The following is a 24,769-nucleotide window of genomic DNA, read 5'->3' on the forward strand; positions in this document are numbered from 1 at the left end:
TGAAAAATGAACTATAATAGAAACAATTACACAAGTTTACTTATTGCAGAATATAATCATCACTGGATTGTAACAACAGTTTAACAATACTTTTCCATCAGTATTATATTGATTATGGGCCTGACCCTTTCCTAGATGGAGAGAATACTGGGGGATTTTCTTGAAGAAGCAAAAGTAAATACTCAGATACAACTGCATATCCAATGTGATATCTGTGTCTTAACAATCAACTCACAAAGGGATTTGGCTCCACGTCAATGCTGTACGAGTGGGATAGGCTCTTGGAAGGAGTTCCACTGATTTCAGTGATATTGCACTGATGTAACTGAGGAGAATTTAGCCCTTCGGCTACATCTACATTTAGAGCTGGGGGGTGATTCCCAGATGACACGCTGCATAGTCGGGATAGCATAGGCAGTGGCTCAGGCTAACCGTTTGAGTATATGCCCAGGGGGACAGGATGGGTACTTGGGCAACAAGTCTTGAGCTGCCATCCATGCTACACTGCTATTTTTAGCACACTTGCTTGAGCTAGCTCAGACGCATCTATTTGAGCTGGGAATCACAACCCCAGCTCCAAGTGTACACGAAAACCATGACACTACAATGCACATGGGTTACTTACCAGGAATGTATTTCCACAGTGTCCGCACACCACCCGAGTACCTTCTGGCTGAACTGGCAAGGCAGGCTGAGCTGGCTGCTCTTCTGGAATCAACATCACTGGACCAAGGTTAATGATGCGTCTACTGTGGTAGGAACATTAAACATATATGCCATGTCATTACACTAATGAGGGGAAGGGATGATGCATTTAGATTATTAGCTCTGCAAGACCTTACCAGATATTTTATGACTGTAAAGTGGAACCTACTTCTTATTATATGTGCATCCAATTGAGCTCTCTCTTAGTAGTGTTTTCCAAACAGGTAAGGAAGACACCATTTTCTTTATTGAAAGGTTATTATATAAGTGTAAATGGCGGCAATTTCAAGAACAGAGACCAAGCCAGCAAATGTCAGAGTCCAGTTTGGGATACTGCCCCCATGAAGAGGGGAGTATTGAAAGTGCAGAAAATCTGGGTGAGATGACCAGATATTCAGGCTTGTGAACAGAGATACGTGGCAATGGCTGGGGAAACATAGCAGGAAAGGGACTCTCTCTCTTGGCCTTCCAGCCAACATCCTTCCCCATTCAAACTCTCCTTTCCCTTCAAAATCAGGCATCCCTCCTCACCCCTTCTCCAAGCAGATTTCTTCTTCTTCTCATACGACTCTGTCCCTCTTTCCCCACACACTCCAAGCCAAGACAGGCCAGGCAGCCTCCTTGCCTCTTGTGTGTCACAGTCTCTGCCCACAAAGGGGATGTCCAACACTCATCTCAGGCTGCTCCGCTGGCAGCTTTGGCAAGCAGTGAGAATATGCCCGATTTACAAGATTTCACACACACACGTACACGCAATGGGAGAAATCCCACAGCATGAGGCTTGGACAGACTGTGGGAGATCCCTGTTTATTTCCCAGGAGGTTTGCTCACCTGGGACCCACACAGAGGGCGACTCAGATGACATTAGCCATTCTTTATATCTACCCTCGAGCTGGCAATGGGACTGAGAACTGGCATAGTGTCAGAAGGTCAGAAAATACCAGTAATCCAGTACAATTAAACTCACTTAAGAGAAAATTCTATTTAAAGGAAAACTTTTTCTATGCACTAAGGCCTGGTCTACACTACGAGTTTAGATCGAATTTAGCAGCGTTAAATCGAATTAAGCCTGGACACGTCCACACGACGAAGCCCTTTTTTCGACTTAAAGGGCCCTTTAAACCGGTTTCTTTACTCCACCTCCGACGACGGGATTAGCGCTAAAATCGGCCTTTGCGGGTCGGATTTGGGGTAGCGTGGACGGAATTCGACGTTATTGGCCTCCGGGAGCTATCCCACAGTGCTTCATTGTGACCGCTCTGGACAGCACTCAACTCAGATGCACTGACCAGGTAGACAGGAAAAGCCCCGCGAACTTTTGAATTTCATTTCCTGTTTGCCCAGCGCGGAGAGCACAGGTGACCACGCAGAGCTCATCAGCACAGGTAACCATGATAGAGTCCCAGGATCGCAAAAAAGCTCCAGCATGGACAGAACGGGAGGTACGGGATCTGCTCGCCATATGGGGAGACGAATCAGTGCTAGCTGAACTCCGTAGCAGTAAACGAAATGGCAAAATATTAGAAAAAGTCTCAAAGGCCATGAAGGACAGAGGCCATAACAGGGACGCACAGCAGTGCCGCGTGAAAATTAAGGAGCTAAGGCAAGCCTACCACAAAGCCAGAGAGGCAAACGGAAGGTCCGGGGCAGAGCCGCAAACACGCCGCTTCTACGCGGAGCTGCATGCCATGCTAGGGGGTGCAGCCACCACTACCCCAACCGTGTGCTTTGACTCCATCAAGGGAGAATCACGCAACAGGGGAGCGGGTTCGGGGTACGAGGAAGATGATGATGAAGACAATGAAGATAGCTCACAGCAAGGAAGCGGAGACACCGGTTTCCCCAACAGCCAGGATATGTTTATCACCCTGGACCTGGAACCAGTAACCCCTGAACTCACCCAAGGCGTGCTCCCAGACCCTGAGGGCACACAAGGGACCTCTGGTGAGTGTACCTTTGTAAATATTACACATGGTTTAAAAGCAAGTGTGTTTAATGATTAATGATTAATTTGCCCTGGCAATCGCGGCCAGTACAGCTACTGGAAAAGTCTGTTAACGTGTATGGGGATGGAGCGGAAATCCTCCAGGGACATCTCCAGAAAGCTCTCCTTCATGTACTCCCAAAGCCTTTGCAAAAGGTTCCTGGGGAGAGCTGCCTTATCCCGTCCGCCATGGTAGGACACTTTACCACGCCAGGCCAGTAGCACGTAGTCTGGAATCATTGCATAACAAAGCATGGCAGCGTATGGTCCCAGTGTTTGCTGGCATGCAGACAACATCCATTCCTTATCTCTCTTTGTTATCCTCAGGAGCGTGATATCATTCACAGTCACCTGGTTGAAATGGGATGATTTTATTAAGGGGACATTCAGAGGTGCCTGTTCCTGCTCGGCTGAACAGAAATGTTCCCCGCTGTTAGCCACACGGTGGGGGGGAGGGGTGAAGTGATCATCCCAGAGAATTGGGGGGGGGGGGACGGTAGTTGGGTTTGTGCTGCATGTTAACCCGGAAACCGCAGCCCCTCCTTTTACATTGCAAACCCATTTTAAACGGCCAACCCAACGGGTGCTTGGTATGGGAAATGAGGGCGCTATTGTTTGAAACCATTCCCACATGTTAAGAAGGTTAAAAAAGCCAAAAGACTGTGGCTTACCATGGCTGCCTGCAAGCCGAATTCTGTTGCCTGGCACTGCGTGAGTGATCTCTCACACCAAACCGGCAGGCCCTCAATATAAGAGGAAAAATGCGACCTTGTAACGAAAGCACATGTGCTGTGTAATCTGAAGAGCAAAATTTAACGTGGAAGAGTGTACCCGTTGTTCTCTAAAATGTGTCTTTTTTAACCACCTCTCCCTTCTCCTCCACCAGCTGCAAATGTTTCTCCTTCACAGAGGCTAGTGAAGATTAGGAGAAAACGGCGGACTCGGGATGATATGTTCTCGGAGCTCCAGATGTCCTCCCACGCTGACAGAGCACAGCAGAATGTGTGGAGGCAGTCAATGTCAGAGTGCAAAAAAGCACAATATGAACGAGAGGAGAGGTGGCGGGCTGAATCGCGGGCTGAAGAGAGCAAGTGGCGGGCTGAAGACGATGGCGTCAGCTTGCTGACAGAAGGCAAGAGTCGATGCTCTGGCTGCTCGAGCATCCAACTGATATGCTCCAGCGTATGGTTGAGCTGCAAGAAAGGCAGCAGGAGCAGAGACCGCCGCTACAGCCCCTGTGTAACCAACAGCCCTCCTCCCCAAGTTCCATAGCCTCCTCACCCAGACGCCCAAGAACGTGGTGGGGGGGGCCTCTGGCCACCCAGTCACTCCACCCCAGATGATTGCCCAAGCATCAGAAGGCTGCCCTTCAATAAGAGTTAAAGTTTTAAACTGTAGTGTGTCCTTTTCCTTCCCTCCTCCCCCACCCCTCCTGGGCTACCTTGGCAGTTATCCCCCTAGTTATGTGATGAATTAATAAAGAATGCATGAATGTGAAGTAACAATGACTTTATTGCCTCTGCAAGCGGTGCTCAAAGGGGGGAGGGGAGGGTGGTTAATTTACAGGGAAGTAGAGTGAACCGGGGGGTGGGGCAGGGCGGAGGGTTCATCAAGGATAAACAAACAGAAGTTTCACACCGTAGCCTGGCCAGTCACAAAACTCGTTTTCAAAGCTTCTCTGATGCGCACCGCGCCCTGCTGTACTCTTCTAACCGCCCTGGTGTCTGGCTGCACGTAATCAGCGGCCAGGCGATTTGCCTCAACCTCCCACCCCGCCATAAATGTCTCCCCCTTACTCTCACAGATATTGTGGAGCGCACAGCAAGCAGCAATAACAATTGGAATATTGGCTTCGCTGAGGTCTATCCGAGTCAGTAAACTGCGCCAGCGCGCTTTTAAACGTCCAAATGCACATTCCACCACCATTCGGCACTTGCTCAGCCTATAGTTGAACAGGTCCTGACTACTGTCCAGGCTGCCTGTGTACGGCTTCATGAGCCATGGCATTAAGGGGTAGGCTGGTTCCCCAAGGATAACGATAGGCATTTCAACATCCCCAACGGTTATTTTCTGGTCTGGGAAGAAAGTCCCTTCCTCCAGTTTTTGAAACAGACCAGAGTTCCTGAAGACGCGAGCATCATGTACCTTTCCCGGCCATCCCACGTTGATGTTAGTGAAACGTCCCTTGTGATCCACCAGGGCTTGCAGCAGCATTGAAAAGTACCCTTTGCGGTTTATGTACTCGGTGGCTTGGTGCTCCGGTGACAAGATAGGGATATGGGTTCCGTCTATCGCCCCACCACAGTTTGGGAATCCCATTGCAGCAAAGCCATCCACTATGACCTGCACGTTTCCCCAGAGTCACTACCCTTGATATCAGCAGGTCTTTGATTGCGTTGGCTACTTGGATCACAGCAGCCCCCACAGTAGATTTGCCCACTCCAAATTGATTCCCGACTGACCGGTAGCTGTCTGGCGTTGCAAGCTTCCACAGGGCTATCGCCACTTGCTTCTCAACTGTGAGAGCTGCTCTCATCCTGGTATTCTGGCACTTCAGGGCAGGGGAAAGCAAGTCACAAAGTTCCATGAAAGTGCCCTTACGCATGCGAAAGTTTCGCAGCCACTGGGAATCGTCCCACACCTGCAACACGATGCGGTCCCACCAGTCTGTGCTTGTTTCCCGGGCCCAGAATCGGCGTTCCACGGCATGAACCTGCCCCAGTAACACCATGATTTGCACATTGCTGGGGCCTGTACTTTGTGAGAGGTCTATGTCCATGTCAATTTCCTCATCACTCTCGTCGCCGCGCTGCAATCGTTGCAATCGCCTCCTCGCCTGGTTTTGCTTTGGCATGTTCTGGCTCTGCATATACTCCAGGACAATGTGCGTGGTGTTCATAGTGCTCATAATTGCCGTGGTGATCTGAGCGGGCTCCATGATCCCAGTGCTATGGCGTTTGGGCTGAAAAAAGGCGCGAAACTATTGTCTGACAGAGGGAGGGAGGGGCAAGTGACGACATGGCTTACAGGGAATTAAAATCAACAAAGGTGGCTGTGCATCAGGGAGAAACACAAACAACTGTCACACAGAATGGTCCCCCCCAAAGGTTGAACTCAAAACCCTGGGTTTAGCAGGCCGTTGATTTCATGGAGGGAGGGGGAAGCAAATGAATACAGAACAAATCTGGTCCATCTATTTTTTACATCTTAAGCTGGCAGCAGACGGTACAGCACTTCCACTGGTATCTCCTGGGTGCTTGGCAGAAAATGCTGTATTACGACTGCTAGCCATCATCGTCAAGACGGTTCAATAGGACTGCCGGCAGGACTGAGTCTCCAGGAGACAAAACATGTCTGCCCAGGTGCCTCTGACCGAACTCACTGAGGAGTACGATGACAACGGATACCAGTCGTAATACACCATCCACTGCCAAAAGGAAAGGAGCTGCTGCTGTATAGCAATGCAGCCCCACGTCTGCCAGCACCCAGATAGCCGATGACGGCTACCAGTCATACTGCACCGTATACTGCCAAAAGGCAATTAGCTGCTGCTGTGTAGCAATGCAGCACCACGTCTGCCGGCACCCAGATGACATATGGTGACGGTGAACTGAGCTGAGCGGGCTCCATGCTTGCCGTGGTATGTTGTCTGCACAGGTAACCCAGGTAAAAAGGCGCGAATTGATTGTCTGCTGTTGCTCTGACGGAGGGGGAGGGGCCTGACGACATGTACCCAGAACGCCCCCCGCGACACTGTTTTTGCATCATCAGGCATTGGGATCTCAACCCAGAATTCTAATGGGCGGTGGAGACTGTGGGAACTGTGGGATAGCTACCCACAGTGCAACGCTCCGGAAGTCGACGCTAGCCTCGGTACTATGGACGCGGTCCGCCAACTTAATGCACTTAGAGCATTTTATGTGGGGACACACGCAATCGACTGTATAAAACCGATTTCTATAAAACCAGCTTCTATAAATTCGACCTAATTTCGTAGTGTAGACATACCCTAAGTCATTTAGCATTAAGTTAGTCCTAAATAGCCCACTTTGTATTAACTAGAAAAAAAACCAACTTCGAGCTCCAAAGACAATTTAATGTCAATTTTATCACATGCTTGGTTTTGTAGTTTTAAGTTAACCACACTGTATCATTTCAATGTTTCCAGTTTGCTCACGTGGTTTGAACATACAAAGAAAATGACAGTATATGAAGCAAAAATGCAGGCACAAAGAATCACCTAATCCACGTCATCCCTCCCCATGCCAAGCTGCCACAGCTCAGGGTGGGCCAGATCCCCTTCAGTATGGAAGGCAGGAAACAGTGGCAGGGCATGCTCTGTGAAGGGCCCTTTTCTACAGAATGCACACTCCCAATCTTGCTCTCCTTCAAGGAGAGCTGCTGAAGACGCATATACTATTGGGACTGATGTTTTAACAAAATTAGGGAAATTGGTTTATTTTTGTGCTTCCTGGTTATCTAGTACATTATTATGTGTTATGGATTCCTGCTTCCTTAGATTTATTAGATGAAATCCTTGACTTCAATGGGAACGGGATTTTACTTATTGTGTATGCAGTGGCATCTGTTGTGTCCAGACACATGCCTCTTATTTATTTTAGAATTCTAAAGATTTGCATAAACATCAGATATATTTATATTAACTAGTTTCTCTAAACAAAGAGCAGATATATTCACTGACTTATTTTGTTTTTTTGAGAAAGGAGTAGGAGGGATTTCTGCAATGAAAGATTTAACAAGTGTATCAAGTTATTCACCGTTACTAAGCAATAGAGTTACTATAATGCAAGTTGTGCGTTCACCACTTTCCCATGGAATTACCATAGAACTGAGCTTGCAGGAAATTATGCACAACATTTCCCAGAACTTTTAAGTTATTTCCCCACTGTATTGTATGCTATTCACTTCATATAATACTCATATAACGTACACAGTATACTATTCCATATTAAATATATTAAAAACATTCTTGAAATGGATATCAATCATGTTAGAGAAATAGTTATTATGGCACAAGTAATATAGTTTTCTTCTTTGAATACGTTAACCTAATGAATCCAATAAATTTAGGTCTACACATATCCATGGACAAATAAATATTTGTGTAGTGTTAATGAAAGTGGACACACTTTGATAAATGAATGACGAACAATGACATTAAAATATTAATGAGTCTGACGAAGTGGGCATACACCCATGAAAGCTTACGCTCCAATACATCTGTTAGTCTATAAGGTGTCACAGGACTCTTTGTTGCTGTTTACAGATCCAGACTAACACGGCTACCCCTCTGATACTAAAATATTTATAACATTCACATCACCATGGTATCTGTCATTAAGATTCTTTAGGCCTTACCAGTTGGGTCTCGGACATCCTATTCGCCGAGACGTATCCTTACAGATAAGAAGACAATTACATGGACATCTAACATACTTCTTTCCTGAAGGAGGGTTTTTGATTGGCTAGACAAAAAAAAAAAAAAAAATACCAACAGAAATTTTATATAAAATAGTGAACTAGTATTTATCTATTTTTTTTTGCTAGTTTCTTAAGTATCTTTTAAACAGAGTAACTGATATGACATGAACCCAAGTTAAGAAAAGGGAAATACAGGTTCTCTCCTTACAGGACAGAACGTGACAGGACTAAAGTTTTAACAACAAACAATTAAAGTTATTGATCAGCACCCTAACTTTAGCTTAAAGAAGAGGAAAATGCTTTTGTCTCACTATTAGCTGAAGAAGCATAACATTAAATTAGGTCCCAGTTTCACGCATGTGTGTGTTTGTATGAATTAGTGAATGCATGTTGTTTGAACTTTGTAGCCCTTATATTTGATTTTATAAAATGCATCCTAAGAACACTAGTATTTCACACACTGCCACTTGAATGCTTAAATATCCACATCTCCAAAGGGTTTATCCTCATTATTCTCTCGCTCTATCTATATACTCACTATTATATACACACACCCCTCAGTCAAGTAATATGCAGTCTCTACAGCTTACTAGTTACACCTTAGAACCCAGCTTTGCTTAACAAACAGCATTCAGATATGTTTAGTGAGAGTAAATATATAAAAAAACAACAAGCAGCAACCAAGGATTTTGTAGCCTAGTGGACAAGGTGTCCAGTTCATATTTTAGAAATACAGAGTTCAAAACCTACAAAGTTTAGTTTTATTCAATATTAACTGAAATGTTTTCTAAACAAATACAGCTGCTTAAGAGACAAAGCCTACCTGTCTTACTCTGAGACTTAATCCTACTGACTGCAATAGGTGTATTCACATAAGTAAGAGAGCAAGATTTGGCACAAAGGCTAATACCCTTTGGGAGTTTTGTGCCTAAATACTTTAAGAATCTGGAGCAAAATAATTAACAGAATGGATAGACTGAAGTTACAATACAATATAATTTAGAACAAAATATCTAAAATATTATCTGCCTGTGTTTCTATAGAGCCTAACGCAGTGTTTCTCAAACTGGGGTCGCCGCTTGTGTAGGGATAGCCCCTGGCGGGCCGGGCCGGTTTGTTTACCTGCCCCGTCCACAGGTCTGGCCGATCGCGGCTCCCACTGGCCACGGTTCGCCGCTGCAGGCCAATGGGAGCTGCTGGAAGCGACGCAGGCCGAGGGACTCACTGGCCGCCACTTCCAGCAGCTCCCATTGGCCTGCAGCAGCGAACTGCGGCCAGTGGGAGCCAGACCTGCGGACGGGGCAGGTAAACAAACCGGCCCGGCCCGCCAGGGGCTTTCCCTACACAAGCAGCGACCCCAATTTGAGAAACACTGGCTTAACGCAATAACATCCTGGTGCATGAGAGGTCTCCTAGGTGCTGTGGTAATACAAATTAATCAATAATAGTAAGAGAATCGGGTAGCTTGTTCATTCTCCAAGAGATAATCGCAAACACCTAAAGCTAGGGCCTGCATTTATCATCTCTCAGGAGTTCCTGCTATCAGCACATTTTTACTGCTACACCAACCCCACTCCCTCTTTCCTTTTCAACAAATTAAAAATATATCTTTAAAAATATTTTAAGTTCTCTTAATTTTTTCTGTGTTATCCAAAAGATGAAACTAGATGATCATAGTGTTCCTTCCTGACCTAATAAGCTATGAAATATCAGTTTCTATCAGTGTGTTCACACGTTAATTGACATATTTCTAATGGAAAAGTTTTATTATAGGCAGAGCTGGTAACTTACACTTATAGCTACGGTTGATCAACACTTTCCATTACAAGATACAGTTTTCAATTACTCTGCCAAACTTTTTAGCTGACCTTTTCCCTGTCAGGTGACTGCCTCAGGCTAAATATTTTTGGAAAGTTTCAGCAAAAATGATTCAGCCATTTCTGAAAATGAGGTTAGGGAAATCGGCGAAGTAACATATGTTAAAAAAATGTTTACAAACATTTTGTCCAGCAGCTCTAGCACCTCCATTGCTCTAGCTTTAGTGCAAGGGCTTGGAATTTGATAGGAAGTTAAGCTTAATGTCAGGGCTATGCCTTTTGCTGCTACCACGAGAAATCATCCAGAGTTGGCCAAGCTCTAAGCCTTTGAAAGTCACAGCTCACACATGCTTACAGAATTTGGTCACTAAATTCTCCAAAGATTCCATCTGTACTGGGTATGCTCCAGCACAGGGATGCTGGAGACTTTCCTTGACATTGTTCCTCCAGATGCCAGGGGCTGCTGTGGCACCAGGCGCAAGAACTGAGGAGCAGGGTAGGGTAAGAACTGGTAGGGTAAGACTGGGATTGGCTGGGAGAGGAGGCAGGGACTGGGACAAGGCAGAGAAAAGGCTGGGACAGAGCAGCAGTAGGCAGGTCTGTAACCACTAGAGAATGTGGTATCAACCTAAGATTCATGAGTCTCAACAGTCCTGTGCTGTCAGCGAGCCACAGTCTCCATGTGTGGAAGAGTGGGTTAAATTCAGTACAGGGACATGAACCCCATGATATAATGCTGATTAACTTGACTTGAGGAGGTGAGGGAATTGATGCCATTTGGAGTAGCCCTCCACTGCCCTCTCAATATTCTCTGCCCAGCCAAACTCCTCTAAAGTGTATGGATGGGATTTCTGTTCAGTTGGGGAATCCCACTTATGATCCAAAAAAATCTTGCTTCCTCAATGTAATGGAAATGTTTTATTTCTGCTGCAAACATGATGTTCTGCACCAACCCAAGGGGAAGAGGCACATTTGTCTCTCACTGTATAACACTGCAGTCCCGGATATGGGGAGCATAACGAAATCCATACTTACCATTGGTTGATTTTATAAGTATGTCAAGGGGACACTATAGATTTCAGGTCCTGAGAAAACTTGTTTTTCAAATAAGAGGGGAAGGGGTGGAGTTTATATATACGGCACAAAACTTTCTAAACAATATTTAAAACTAAAGACTTTAGAGTATTATTTAACAAAATAGTGCACATATTCAGCCAAGTACACATATGTAGTCCACTGGGTAGATTAGGCATTGTGTTCCTTAATTTACACCTAAAATACTTAAGGCACCTCGATTTTTTTTTTCTGTCAGATCTGGAAATACTGTCCCCCCTTTTCCCTCAACCCCTCCCCACCCCGAAAGCCTATCATCTCATGCTGTCTGATCTCCCTAAAACATCAGGGAGGTAGCTTCTGCTTTAACTGACTCTTTGAACCCTTTGAATTCCCGCTTGCAAAGAATAAGAGATGGAAAGCAAGATGCATTCCACCTGAAACAAGTAAGCTTAGGAGCCTGAAGACTTCATTGCCTTTGTACATTTTCATTGCTAACAGATAACCGAGCCCACCTTGTGTCAATAATCCTTGAATAAACATGCTAGGTGATCAGTAATACTGACACACCCTTTCTACATAACCAGGAGTTAATAGAGCATATCAACAACAATGGAAAATCTAAAAACCCATTTACCGTAGCTTCATTGCAAACTGTGCACTTAACGACATGTTGGTGAAGCTTGCCATCCAAATTGATTAGTGATTGGCACACGCGGCAGTTTATTACAGGAACACCACTGGCATCAGGACTGGCTATGGCGGTATACGGAGGGGGGAGTTCTGCTGCAAAGAAATGATGAAACAGTTCAACAACCAAACCAATAGGGTGATCAGGGTCACTCTACAGCAGAAAATATTTCCAATGGTTACAATAACTTAAGACACAGAATCAGAAAGTTAGTGGTTGGTGGTTATTGTTTATCTAAAGTAATCACAAAACTGATTATTTACAGATTTTCCCCAATATTCTGTATTTATACATTAGTCCTAGTTCTATAACCATACTACAGAATACTGATAATACAGAAGCATTACATCACACATTGGGAAGGCGATAAGAGGTGACACGTCTGCCTCTGGAATACTGCATTTGTATCCAGGCACTTCAACACCAGAGATGTGGCCAAATTCCAAAGAGTTCAGAGAGAAACAATAACAATGACTGAGGGGTGGGGGAGAAAACAATTGATTTCTGGAGGGAAAATGAAAACAGATAAATAAAATATGCATAGCTTGAGTAAGTGGGAAAGTCCTGGCAAGCATTTATATTACCTGAAGAGGATGCAACATTGGGACAGATATACTTAGTGTGGCGTACAAAAGGGTAACGCTAGAAGAAATCAGGTAAAATTAAAAGAAAGGAAATTTTTGCTGACTCCCAAGAATAGCTCCCTTAGAGTGAGTGCTATGGGCCCAATCCCACAAGGTGCTAAAAGTACACCCTGAGGGTTCTGAGAGCCCTCAACTTCCACTGAAGTCAAAGCGAGTGGAGAATACTTGGCACCTCACAGATTCGGGCCTTTTAAGAATGTGGATTAGTCCCTTCATGGAAATTTGTGGAAAACAATTCTGCTTTTGGCAGTAGTAGGCTGGACTGACCAACCTTGGGGCTCCAGCTTTCAGCAGTCACACAGACAAGTTTTGGGTTTTAGGGGAAGGTATTCTGTTGACAGAGGCCTTGGCTACACTCGGGACGTCACAGCGCTGCGAGCTCTCACAGCGCTGTATGTACTCCACCTCTCCGAGGGGAGTAGCTTGCAGCACTGCGAGCGAGCGTGCAGCGCTGCAGGCACTGATTACACTGGCGTTTTACAGCACTGTACTCGCTGCGCTCAGGGGGGTGTTTTTTCACACCTCTGAGCACAGCAAGTTGCAGCGCTGTACAGTGCCAGTGTAGCCAAGGCCTGGGAGTGTAAATGCAAATGCAGCTTATGTAACGTACTAAAAGGAAATGTTAGTCATTTAAAAAACAACAGCTCAGCATGAGGAGGGACCAAAAAGGCCTTCTACCCTTTTGAATGACCAGATTTCCCTTTCTCTACCCCAGTGTCTGTAAGAAGCCAGGAAGGCAATAAGGTACTAGGTCCCCACTACAGTTTATACATGTGTTCTTAAACAGGGAATTGCAATAGGCAATAGAAAACACAGTCTAACACATTACAGTAACACAACAAAATTCATTTGAACACATGACAGTCCTAAGTAAAGTTTTACTGGAGATAATAGCTTGAGTCTATTTTAGTCACTTTTTATGTAAATTAGTATCTTGAACTAAGAGCACTAAATATGTGCATGTGTGAGGAGGAGGAGGTGGTAAAAATTACTGAAGCCCAACGCTTGAAAACAGCATAAAGTAGGAAGTGTGTACAAAAGAGCTCCCCTTTAAGCATGGAGCCAAGAGACACTGAATAAACTATACAGTAGCTCACAGCCGAACTATCAACAAATATTTCAAAGAAACCAAGAGTCACATCATATTCCTACAAAAAAGCAGTGCTCAGCAAAGCAGCAGCTGCTGGAAAGAATTAAAGGGCTACTATTAAAGCTGACAGACCAAATTTAGTCCTACCAGTTTGTTTTAGCTTGTGGAGACACTATATAGGGTAGCCAGGTATCCGGTTTTTGACCAGAAAGTCCAGTCAAGTCTACTGATCGGACATCCGAAGTCCAGTCATCACGGGCGGGGGAGATGAGGAGGCACTGGGTCATCACCTGCACCAACCCTTACTCAGCCGTAGGGTTGCCAACTTTCTAATTCCAGAAAACCAAACACCCTTGCCCCGCCCCCGCTCATTCCATCGCTTGCTTTCCCTCACCCTCGCTCAGGTGCTCAGTTTCACTACAAGGCCAAAACAGGCACCAGGAGAAGGCCAGGAGCTGCAACAGTTTGAACATGGGAGATGGAAAGTGTGATTCAAATATCAGAGCGAAGGGGTCGGAGGCTGGCCTCCTGGAACTGAGGGGGCTCTGCTCTGCCTGGGCCCCAGGCTGCTGGCTGAGTTTTATTGCCTTTTTATTTTCTCTCTCTGATTATGATGGTGCCCGGGAGGACTCCACTCTTCCAGGGGCTGCCTAAATCACCCAGCTGGGATGGGAGGAGGGTGGGCTGGAGGAAAAAGACGGGAGGGGGGGGAGGGGGGAGGATGGGGGGGGAAAGAGGCTAAGGACGAGAGCAGGATGGGGTGAGGGCAGTGAAGGAGAGAGGAGGGAGTGTGGGGGGTATGTGGGGTGGATGAGGAGGCAGGGGGAGGCAGAAGGCTACAGGTGCATGAGGATGTGGGGGGCACAGGGGTGTATAGGGACATAATGGGAGTGCAGCAGTGTATGGAGGTGAATGGAGTGCAGGGTGGGGGGTGAAGGACATGGGGTGGCAGATCTGGGAGGTGGAGAGGATGGGTGGGAGAGCGCTGTAAGGGGTACAGGGATGGGATGGGTAGGTGTGGGGCAGGGAAGGATGGGAGGGGGAGGGATGCAATGGGGGGGGATGAGAGTGCGGGGGGTTGGGACAGGGAGGGATGAGGGTGCGGGGGATGGGACGGGGAGGGATGCAGTGAAGGGGATAGGGGTGCAGACCTATTCCCAGCACTCAGAGATGGGGATACATACCTCAAACTCCTGGGTGCCAGCGATGGGGCGACACACCATGGTTCGCCACAGGGCACTGAGGGCACATGCCGCAGCTCAAGCCCAGCCACAGGAGGAGAGCGAGGAGAAGAGGGCCGGCAACAGCAGAAGAGGCGCAGACCACGACTCCTCAACAGCCACCTGCTGAGCGCTCACAAATCGCGCTAGTTCGTCCCCTGCCCTGACCCGGCCAATAAGAGTGAGCCTGCGGGAGGGGCAGCACGCAGACCCCCTTGTCCGCCCCAAGCCTAGGAGCTGGACGTGCCAGCTGCTTCCCGGGAGTGGCAGCTACCACTGCGCGGCACCGCCAATTGGACAGTCAACGGCCCAGTCAGCAGTGCTGACCAGAGCTGCCAGGATCCCTTTTCAACCACTGTTCCGGTTGAAAACTGGACACCTGGCCACCCTACTTAGCCGGGGCTACCTCCAACCTGTGTCGGGCACCTGCAGCTCCCAGCCTTGGCTCTGCAGACAAGTCCCTCCTGATCTGGAGGGGGGGGGAAGGAGAGGAGTAAATGGTGGGCGGGGCCTTGGAGGGACGAGGCAGGGCAGGAGCAGGGCCTTGAGGGAAGAGGCGGGGCAGGGGAGGTTCCAGTACTCCTGCTAGAGTGTCTAGATTTTAAATATTACAAAGTTGGCAACCCTAACACTATACTCATTCTTTCCCTCTGTTTTTGTGAGTAGGTAGGGTACTAAAGTACACAAAAAACCTACAATATATTTCCTAATGATGAGAAATCACAATCTTCTAAGATGCTGTTAAAGCCTGTTTCTTTGCTGTGTAGCCTACACACAAGCTACCCAAGACCTTTGATTTGTTTGCATTTTTGGGTGCATGCATGTTAAATGTTTCTGAAAAAATAAAACAAAACGTAATTTTGGTAAATTTCAGACTCAAGTCTACTATCATTTGCACTGGCAAAATTCTGGAGTAACCCCACTGACATATATGGAGTTACTCCATAATTACGCCAGTGCAGCTGAGAGCAGAATCTGGCCCTTCATTATTTAGGATAGGCTCATTTTCAGAACCTCAGCCTTACCATCATCCTTTGCAGAAACCAATACACTCTTGAAGATTTTTGGAGTAACTTCAGAACATTTTAATGATTGGTTGTTTTCTGAAGAACTGCAATGCCGTCTGGATTAATGCCTGGGCATGCCTATATGTGGAGACAAGTTAAGCTCTCCACATTCTCAGTTCAAGACTATCCAGTAGTAGAGACAGAAGCCAATACCGTAATCCGTAAGAACCCAAAGTAAATACTTTTGGAGTCTGGCAATATTTCCTACTGCATGTGCATTGTAAATAGATCAGTGTAATTTTAAAAAACTGTAGATGACTGAAAGTTGGAAAAATCAGACAGGTGGTGGTGCCTGGGCTGTTGCTGCTACTGCTCCCATAAACACCTTTCCAGCATCGGACAAGCTGCCTACCACAGAGCTGACTCATGTTGAGCAGCCAGCTGTAGCCAAAGAAGGGCCAGCTCAATAACAAAAGGCATCACATCTAGCAGGCTAAGAAGAGAACTAAGAACAAGGGGGAGACCCAAGGACCTCTGATCCTCTGGGTCTGGTATTTACATTCTAGTTCACCAAAGAGGGTCATATAAGGTTTCTACTGAAGCCATTATCTTTGTGAAATGTATGTGCAGATTTGTGTGTGTATATATACACCACACACACATATATACACACACACAGCAAAACACATTCTTAGGCCATTGTAGTTAAAGGCAGGTCACACACAGGTAGTGTCCCTTAAGGCAGGTTTCACAAGACAGGAGGTGGGAGACACTCATCTCCCTAGCTGACAATTGTGTATAGCATGTCTTACAAATGGAATGCTATTTGCATACTGAGTCAAATGCTAATGAGGAGAGGGTGAGGATTTCAGGAGAAGAAATTAACAGAAAGAGGTGAACGGCTCGGTGGTGGGAGCTGTATATAGGAAGGGCCCTACCAAATTCACGGTCCATTTTGGTCAATTTTGTAAATTTAATTATTTCAGCTATTTAAATCTGAAATTTAAGTGTTGTAATTGTAGGGGTCCTGACCCCAAAAAGAGGTGTGTGTGTGTGGGAAATCACCAGGTTATCGTAGAGGGGTTGCGGTACTGCTACCATTACTGCGGCGGTGCTGCCTTCAAAGCTGGGCAGCTGGACAGCAGCGGCTGCTGACCAGGAGCTCAGCTCTGAAGGCAGAGCTGCCATCAGTAGCAGCGCAGAAGTAAGGGTGGAATGGTATGGTGGTATTGCCACCCTCATGTCAGCGCTGCTGCCTGCAGAGCTGGGCCCTCAGTCAGCAGCCTCCACTCTCTGGCTGCCCAGCTCTGAGGGCAGCAGTGCAGAAGTAAGGGTGGCAATACCACAATACCCTCTGAAATAACCTTGTGACCCCCCTGCAACTCCCTTTTGGGTCAGGACCCCCAATCTGAGTAATGCTGGTCTGCCCTGTGAAATCTGCATAGTATAGGGTAAAAGCACACAAAAGACCAGATTTCATGGGGGGAGACCAGATTTCACGGTCTGACATGCGTTTTTCATGGCTGTGAATTTGGTAAAGCCTATATATATATATATATATAGCTGAGGAACAAAGAACTGTCTAATATATCTAGGGGTGCAGAAAGAAGCAAGGGCATCCTTCATCAGGAGGAAAGCTGCCAGCACACTTGGTCCCATGAAAGGAGGATCTCAGCTTTCCTAGTGGAAAAATGCTGTGTGAAAGACTTTGGTTAAGCAGTGCCTTATTAGACAAGAGGGCATCATGTTAGTCAAGCTTAGTTTCTAGAATACATGTTCTGATTTTATTTTACATGTAACCCTTTGTTGTATTTGTTTGCTATTACTTGAATCTCTGTTCTTTGTTATACTTACTCCCTAAACATATCTGAATGCTGTGTGTTAAGCAAAGCTGGGTTCTAAGGTGTAACTAGTAAGCTGCAGTGTACTGTTCCTTTGGGAACAACGGGCCTGCTATTTCTGGGAGTGTCCAGTGGTTAGGGGGCTGGACACCATAGGGGGAAGCTTGGAGGACTCATGGGTTGGAGTGTGCCTATTGCTAGCCTGCATGAGGGAGAGCAGACCCCACAGGGGCTGAGAAGGGTGTGCAGGTGTTGCCTGTGGCTGGCAGCTGGCTCCTGGCAGGTACAGACAAGGTTTCCTCATGCTAAGAGCAGGTGGCAGCAAGACGCCTCACAATTCTAGGTATCACTGGGAAGAGTCACAAAGGGACTCCTGCCTTCTAATCCTAGCCCCAAGAGCAATTCAGTGTGAGGCTGTAATCTCTGCCTCATTTTCCTCTTCCATAAAAGAAGGGTGGCAACAAGTGCCAGCTATTGTGTTGTGACAATTGTTTGCAAAATGCTTTAAGTCCTGGAGATCACCAGAATGCACACAAAAGTTCCCAGTGTCTGGGAGACTACCAGCCCACAGAACTGCTGTTTGCCTGGAGAACTGTACTTGCATGCCCTTTTAAATATTGGCAACTATGCTTGATGGAATCCAGCACAAGCAGCAATCTTCTTCCACTGTAGCAGAAGTCTGATGGAGACCTGAGATTGGTCAAATAAGACTTGTAATGGAAAGAATCACTACAATTGCCCCATAGTAGAGCTGTTTGGCTCCAACGTGAGCAGCACAGATTCTAGTATCCTGCCACATCAGCTACTTCCAATATCTCAGGATAAATTATGATTATCTTTTAGAATGGCACTGGACCTGATTCAGAGTAGCAGCCGTGTTAGTCTGTATCTGCAAAAAGAACAGGAGTACTTGTGGCACCTTAGAGACTAACAAATTTATTTGAGCATAAGCTTTCGTGGGCTACATCCCACTTCTTCGGATGCATAGAATGGAACATATACTGAGGAGATATATATATATACACACACATACAGAGAGCATGAACAGGTGGGAGTTGTCTTACCAACTCTGAGAGGCCAATTCTCCTCAATATATGTTCCATTCTATGCATCCGAAGAAGTGGGATGTAGCCCACGAAAGCTTATGCTCAAATAAATTTGTTAGTCTCTAAAGTGCCACAAGTACTCCTGTTCTTTTTACTGGACCTGATGTTCACATCTGAACTAGAACAAGGCTGACTGTGAACTGGACAAAAATATCCATCAAAAATGAAGGAAATATTGGGGCTATAATCTTCATGCTAAAAAAATGCATTTAGAGGAGTTCCAAAAACAGATCAGTACCAGGAATTAAATTTCAGCAAAGAGTATATTGTGAGGAGAAGACAAACAGATTCCCTAGCAGGGTTAGGAGGCTGCCAGTCATGAACTCTTAATAGAAATGCAGACAGTTTTCAAAGTACATTAATATAGCACTTACAGATGGCTTTTTTAACAGTCTGAATTTCAGACTAAATATTTGTGGCATTTGTAAGATGTAAGATACAATATACTGACAGCAGTAAAACAGTTCATATGCGTAGGCCTAGTATTCCTGATATCCAGTCATTTCCAGCAAGTCTTGTTTTTACAAGCCATAGATCTTTTCAGAGCACCTGTAATGAAATCTGATTACTGCTATTGATATTATGGTTTATAGCTACATTATCAATGTTACTTCTAACAAAAAAAAAAAACAACAACAGCTACATCATATCATCAATGACAGCAGAATGCTCTCTGTTATGCAGAGTATCCTAGTTCTAGCTAGAGGTGGGTCCCTTTCTCCCCAGGATAGGAATGCTGTGGATGTGGTAACATATTGGCTTCCTAGGAAGCCATATTTCACATTACTCTTGAAATCTTCCTCTGCCTGACATTCAGAAAGGCAGAGACCATCTCCAAAGGGATCTGCATCCAGGTTTCCTCACAGGCAGCTGCTGTGATTCTGGGCCTAAAAAGGGGCATGGAAAGGGGGAGGGGTATATGGAGGTAATGAAGAATACGTTGAGAAAAATAAGTTATTGCTCTATTTCAGTGCCTCTCAAACTACAGTCTACAGCCATCCAGTAGTCTGCAGAGCCGTTGATGGTGGTCCACAAAATAAGGCAGACAGGTGGTTAGGGACACAGGCAGTTAGTGACTGGGAGATAGTCCAGAAGAAAGTTCCCCTCAATGTGCACTGCAGAATAAAGCTAGAGGACCACCGCACTACATCCAAACAAGCTTACTTCTGCCAGTAAGAGGTTAGAATCTAAATCCTGCCCTGGCCAGCAGAACTATACCCAATGCATCCTCTGTCATAGGCATGCTGCTGGATTATTTCTCTATAGTGCATTCTGCTGCTCCTCTCAGCAGGAATATGCACGCCTACTATCTGCTCGCCGTAGCACGCACACTTGTGGGTTAGGCATTTCCAACTCCCTAACTCAACAAACCAGGCCCTTTTGGGATATGACAATCCCTACCACACTTTGTGTGCTTTTGAGAGATCCTGCCCTGCTGCTTGTGTGAAGAGAAGATACTCCCTACCTATCGGTGCTTCCAATGCATCACATTGAGCCCTGGGGATGTGTTACCAGCCACACACTCCTCATTATTAAAAAGATGGTTCTACCTCTTAGAAGACTTCATAAATAAGAACATAACTAAGGCCTTGCCAGCACTTGAAAAGTGTATCCAGCATCTACTAGCCTGAAAACTAAGTCTGCTAGCCTACGTGAAAAATACACGAATTGCTAGGAGCAAAGGTGGAGGAAAGAAGCAGCAGTTTCTTCCCCAAAAGGAGGGTGCTGCTACACCTCCAAGCGACATCCCCTCCAATTTAAAGGAATAAATCAGCTGTGTACCATCTATTGGGTACTGTATTTAATTAGAACATGTCCAAATGTTTAATGTACTCAGACAGGGCTGACGGGGCAGGAGGCAAAAAGGGCAGTGCCCCAGGCCCTTTGTTTGAGAAGGCCCCCAAATTGAGTGGCACTGCAACCCCATGCTCCAGGTCACAATCTACTGAGCAGGGAGCTGGACCCAGTCCCATGGGACAGGGGCTGCCATTATAAAGGGAGTGCAGGGTGGGCTTGCTCGCTTCCCCACCCAGGCTTCCCCTCAGTGTTTTTGCACCCTTGGGGATTTTTGGAGCGGGAGGCCCTCCGTTTCAGATTTTGGCCCTGCCCCCCAAAAACCTACGTGCGGCCCTGCACTCAGCTCTGGAGACTAGGGGACACTGCTCTGAGGGGCTAGAAAGCAAGCTCCACTGCTCCTTGACACACCACATCCCTAGGCCTAGAACCAAGGGTGGATAGGGACAGAGGAACTGATCTCTGACTGGGTGCTAGGTGAAAGGGGATGAAAGCCAAAGGTGAGAACAGCTCCTTCTTTCCACTGCCTGTGCTCCTGCTGGGTCCTAGTGATCCATGGATTTTCTTGCTTGCTCAACCAGCAGGCGTGATCCACTGGGTGTTCCCCCCATGATCTACTTTTGGCACCTCACCACTGAAGAACACCTGCTTCAGCATCTCTGCAGCTCCTAAGACATACAAGAGAGAGGAGTTTCTCCTGCAGGTCTCCTGAGGTGTATGGGACAGCCTATCTAGTGGTGTGTAGCTAAACAGTTTCAGATTACAGAATGTGCAACCTTAACTCTGCCCCTTGTGTGTACACATTACAGTGCAGTCTTTATTAGTTTAACCAGCAGCCATATATTATACATTTTCTTTTAACTAGCAACTTGCCTTCCTCAAGGGTAATTGAGGTAGAGAGGCAATTAACTAGGAAGCTACAGCAACTTAGCCTATATACTGTGTGCCAGCAAATTTTCACTATTCCTTTAAGCCATACTAGCAAAACAAAATAATTTCGACTTTCATGTAAGTGATTTTTACAGGCGATCTGGCATACATACTTGGCACAACAAAATGCTTTATTAACACATGGATTCTGCACCTTTTCTATGGGAGGAGTATAGAATGTATTAATAAAAATATTACATGCCAAAATCATTCAAGCTTGTTGCTTTCTCCTGCCATCTGAACGTGAAATTTAAGTGCTGGGCTCTCTCACAAATTTTCACTGATGACATCAACGAAACTATTAAGTAATAGTATCAATTGGCATGAGAACCAGGTTTAAGAAAAGTGCTACAGCATAGGCTTATATCTGGGTTCAAACCCAAGTCATTGCACTGATTCATTCCCATTACATAATTAATAATCACATTTTCAAAATACTCTTAACTGTACATAGAGTAATAGTTACAAAACAAAGACTCCTAGGAAAAAAGTAACTGAATATGAGAATTCAAAATGCCTGAAAACAATATACTTTAAAGCTAAGGAGGTTATAAACATAAGGAGTGAAGGCAATTCTGCATAATTAGATCCCAGGGAAAGAAAATCCAATCTCCATGACCTCTGTTTTGAGGCCTGTGTTACTGGTTTGTGTAATTAAGAATGCTAGATGATGGTTAATGTTAACCAAGGGCATAGCAGAGCTACATTTTCATATCCAGCCCTGATTTTCTGACAGTTTTAAAGATTACAGTATACAAAAAACATGTTTGCTGTTTGTTCACTTTGTTCACTTTTGTTCACCTGTAGCATTTGTTCACTTTCTTTAGTACTCCCATCTACAGTGTATTCACATATAAATCACTTTTTGGTTTAGATTTAGATCCTGTTTAATCTGTATGTGAAAACTGGAGATCCTAATTTGTAACAAGCCCGGTAAAAATAGAGACCCAAATCTGCTCCTATTAAAGCCAGCCAGAGTAGGATTGGAACCTCATACTTTAAATGCTGCCACTAAAGCTGAACTAATCTCATTCAGTTTAGACAGTCTGAGCTTTTTCTGACATTCTGTTTCATTCAAGAGGTTTAACTAGTTTAAAAAACATCTATACCAATGTGTTTTGTAAACCATAGATTCATAATTATATTTAATTTTTAGATCATGTTTATTACTATTCCTAGCTCCAAATCTAAGTTACTTGCTTAAGTAAAAATTAACTCCCTCTTACTGAACAGACAACCTTTACCAACAGACCAATTTTATTACACCTATAGAAGAGAGTTTAACAATACATCATTAATCTGGATCCCACATTCACAAGTCAATGACCTACTGTACCAAACTTGCTTTTTTCGTGTGTGGCCTGCAAAACCAAACTCGCAATGACATGTGTTAGTCACTATATTCGGTATAGATGCTACTGTACAGAGAGCTACTCTCTAGTACCAGTTTGCCCACCAGACTAGAATTCTACCACCCGTGTCTACTGGTACAAGGATTTGATGACCATTGGAAATTAAATGGGATCTTTCTATGTCTTTTCTCCATTTGTTCCAGTTTGATTCTTTAAGATATGCTTGCAGGTAAGATTCTCTCTGTGTCCTATACTATAGTTCACCATACTGAATTTAGTTACTCACAGTTAAAATATCCTTTGGTTTAATACCACCTCTAATTAATGGGAGGACTAAAATCCAATAATTTACCTTTCAAAATAGCTTTAAAAAAAAAAAAGAGTTAAAATGTGAATGTAGTCAGTGTTGCTAGAAATATGCTCTACCCTGCCTTTTTAAAAGCATTATCCATTGTTTGTCAGCTTTTTCTTTGCTGCTCAAATTTCCATGCAATAAAGAAAAAGTGAGACTACTTTTGCTACCTGAGAAACTACCATTTGTTTATTCCATTCCTCCTTCAGCCTATTGTTCACTTATACACATGCCTGCTCGTCTCAAGGCCCAACAACTACCCGTCCCCCTCCTCAAGGCAAGGCAGTCCCATCAAAGAGCAGCTATCAGCAATCAGGCACAAATCAGACGTGATTTTCTCTAAGCCTAATAATAATACCAGCATTATTCCCTCTTAAGGCAACTCAAGCAAAAGATATTGAAAGGTAAAAGGTACTTTCAGCTCCACAAGAAGTTTAGTGTCACTTTTCACGAAGGTGCTTCACAAGCAGCACCAAAAGGTGCGTGGATATTTAAATGAAGACTAATTACATATGTAATATCCCACCCAGATTTTTTTTTTTTACAATTTTCAGTATAAAAATAATTACTGAGATCTGAACTGAGGTTAAAAAAATGACTTGCTCGTGGGTTGTGGGAACAGGGAACCCCCAAATCAACAGATTGGGGGTGAGGGTGACGAGGCTTTCAATGACAGATTGCATGGTTTTTCTTGTTTGTTTCTTGAGCAACAGCCTCTCAAGGACACGGGAACAATGTGTGCACCAAACACACCCTGCCTCTGCCTAGGCCAAGCAGCAGTTGCTGAGCGAGGCGCGTTAGGGTCTGCACGTTTGACTCGCCGCCGGTAACAATGCACTGATGGCTGCTGCGGAGAAGCCGGGAATGCGGCACGTTGCAAACTCATCGTGCAGCCTTTCCTACCCTGCCCCCCGCCAAGAAAATACCCCAGCCTCCGGGGCACGCCGAGAAACCCCTGCAGGGCCAGGCCAAGCCGCGGGACCCCCCAGCTTTGCAAGACGCCCACCCTCTCCCCCAGCGCAGACTGGAAAGGCTGGCCGGGGGGAGGGGGCCGTGGGGACTCACCTCTGGGGCTGCTCTCTGGTAAATAGGGCGGCGCGGTGGGGGTGACATTGCCGGAGCTGGGCGCGGAGAGCAGAGGGGAGCGCTCGTCCACCCCGTCAGCAGCCATGACTACTGCAGCAGCAGGGCAGGCTCAGCCCGGGGAAGCGCTCTCCTCGCTCGCCCGGCGTGTGAGCGTGTCACAAGGCACTGGAGCGAGGGGGAGGGGAGCGGGACCAGCAGCGCGAGAACGGGGGGAGGGCCTGGGAGCAGGACCAGGAGGGGGAATGGGACCTGAAGGGGGGAGGGTGGGACTAGCTGGACTCTCAATGTCACAAGCTAATGAGGCAGAGGATGGGGAAGGGCAGAGCTTCCATTCCCTGCAGCCTCTGCCAAAGTTGAGGATGATGATGATGGGGGGAATAACTCATGTGGCAGCTGTTTTCGTTTCCCAGGGCAGCTAATGCCTGAGCCTTAAGATGAGGGTGGCAAGGGGGAGCAACTGGTGTTCAGGCTCTCCTCCCAGGAGAAACTGGGACATGAGCAGGAGAGAGAACACCTGTGGTTGCCCAGGCCACCACTGCAGCAGGAGAGGGAAACCCTGGCACCTTGGGGTTTGTTATGAGGCGCGCACACACACACCCCCTCTCCTCCTTGCTTGCTACACCTATTCTCTCACTATAGTGTCACTAGTCAAGAG

The 24,769-nt window shown here is 45.9% G+C and overlaps 1 protein-coding gene across 1 annotated transcript in view; it reads right to left on the minus strand.

The window, feature by feature from the left end:
• Positions 1 to 24,199, minus strand: part of PIP4P2 (phosphatidylinositol-4,5-bisphosphate 4-phosphatase 2) — a 60,480-nt gene extending 36,281 nt beyond the window's left edge. The window contains exons 1-4 of the mRNA XM_024201579.1: positions 24,094 to 24,199; positions 11,639 to 11,787; positions 8,069 to 8,175; positions 626 to 749 (exon numbers count right to left, since the gene is read on the minus strand). Coding sequence (XP_024057347.1) covers positions 626 to 749; positions 8,069 to 8,175; positions 11,639 to 11,787; positions 24,094 to 24,199 — 486 coding nt within the window. The remainder of the gene's footprint in view (positions 1 to 625; positions 750 to 8,068; positions 8,176 to 11,638; positions 11,788 to 24,093) is intronic.
• Between the last annotated feature and the right edge of the window lie 570 nt (positions 24,200 to 24,769).

The sequence above is a fragment of the Terrapene carolina genome, unplaced genomic scaffold (assembly GCF_002925995.2).
Source record: "Terrapene carolina triunguis isolate 2854851 unplaced genomic scaffold, T_m_triunguis-2.0 Scaffold58, whole genome shotgun sequence".
In the NCBI taxonomy this organism is placed as follows: domain Eukaryota; kingdom Metazoa; phylum Chordata; order Testudines; family Emydidae; genus Terrapene; species Terrapene triunguis.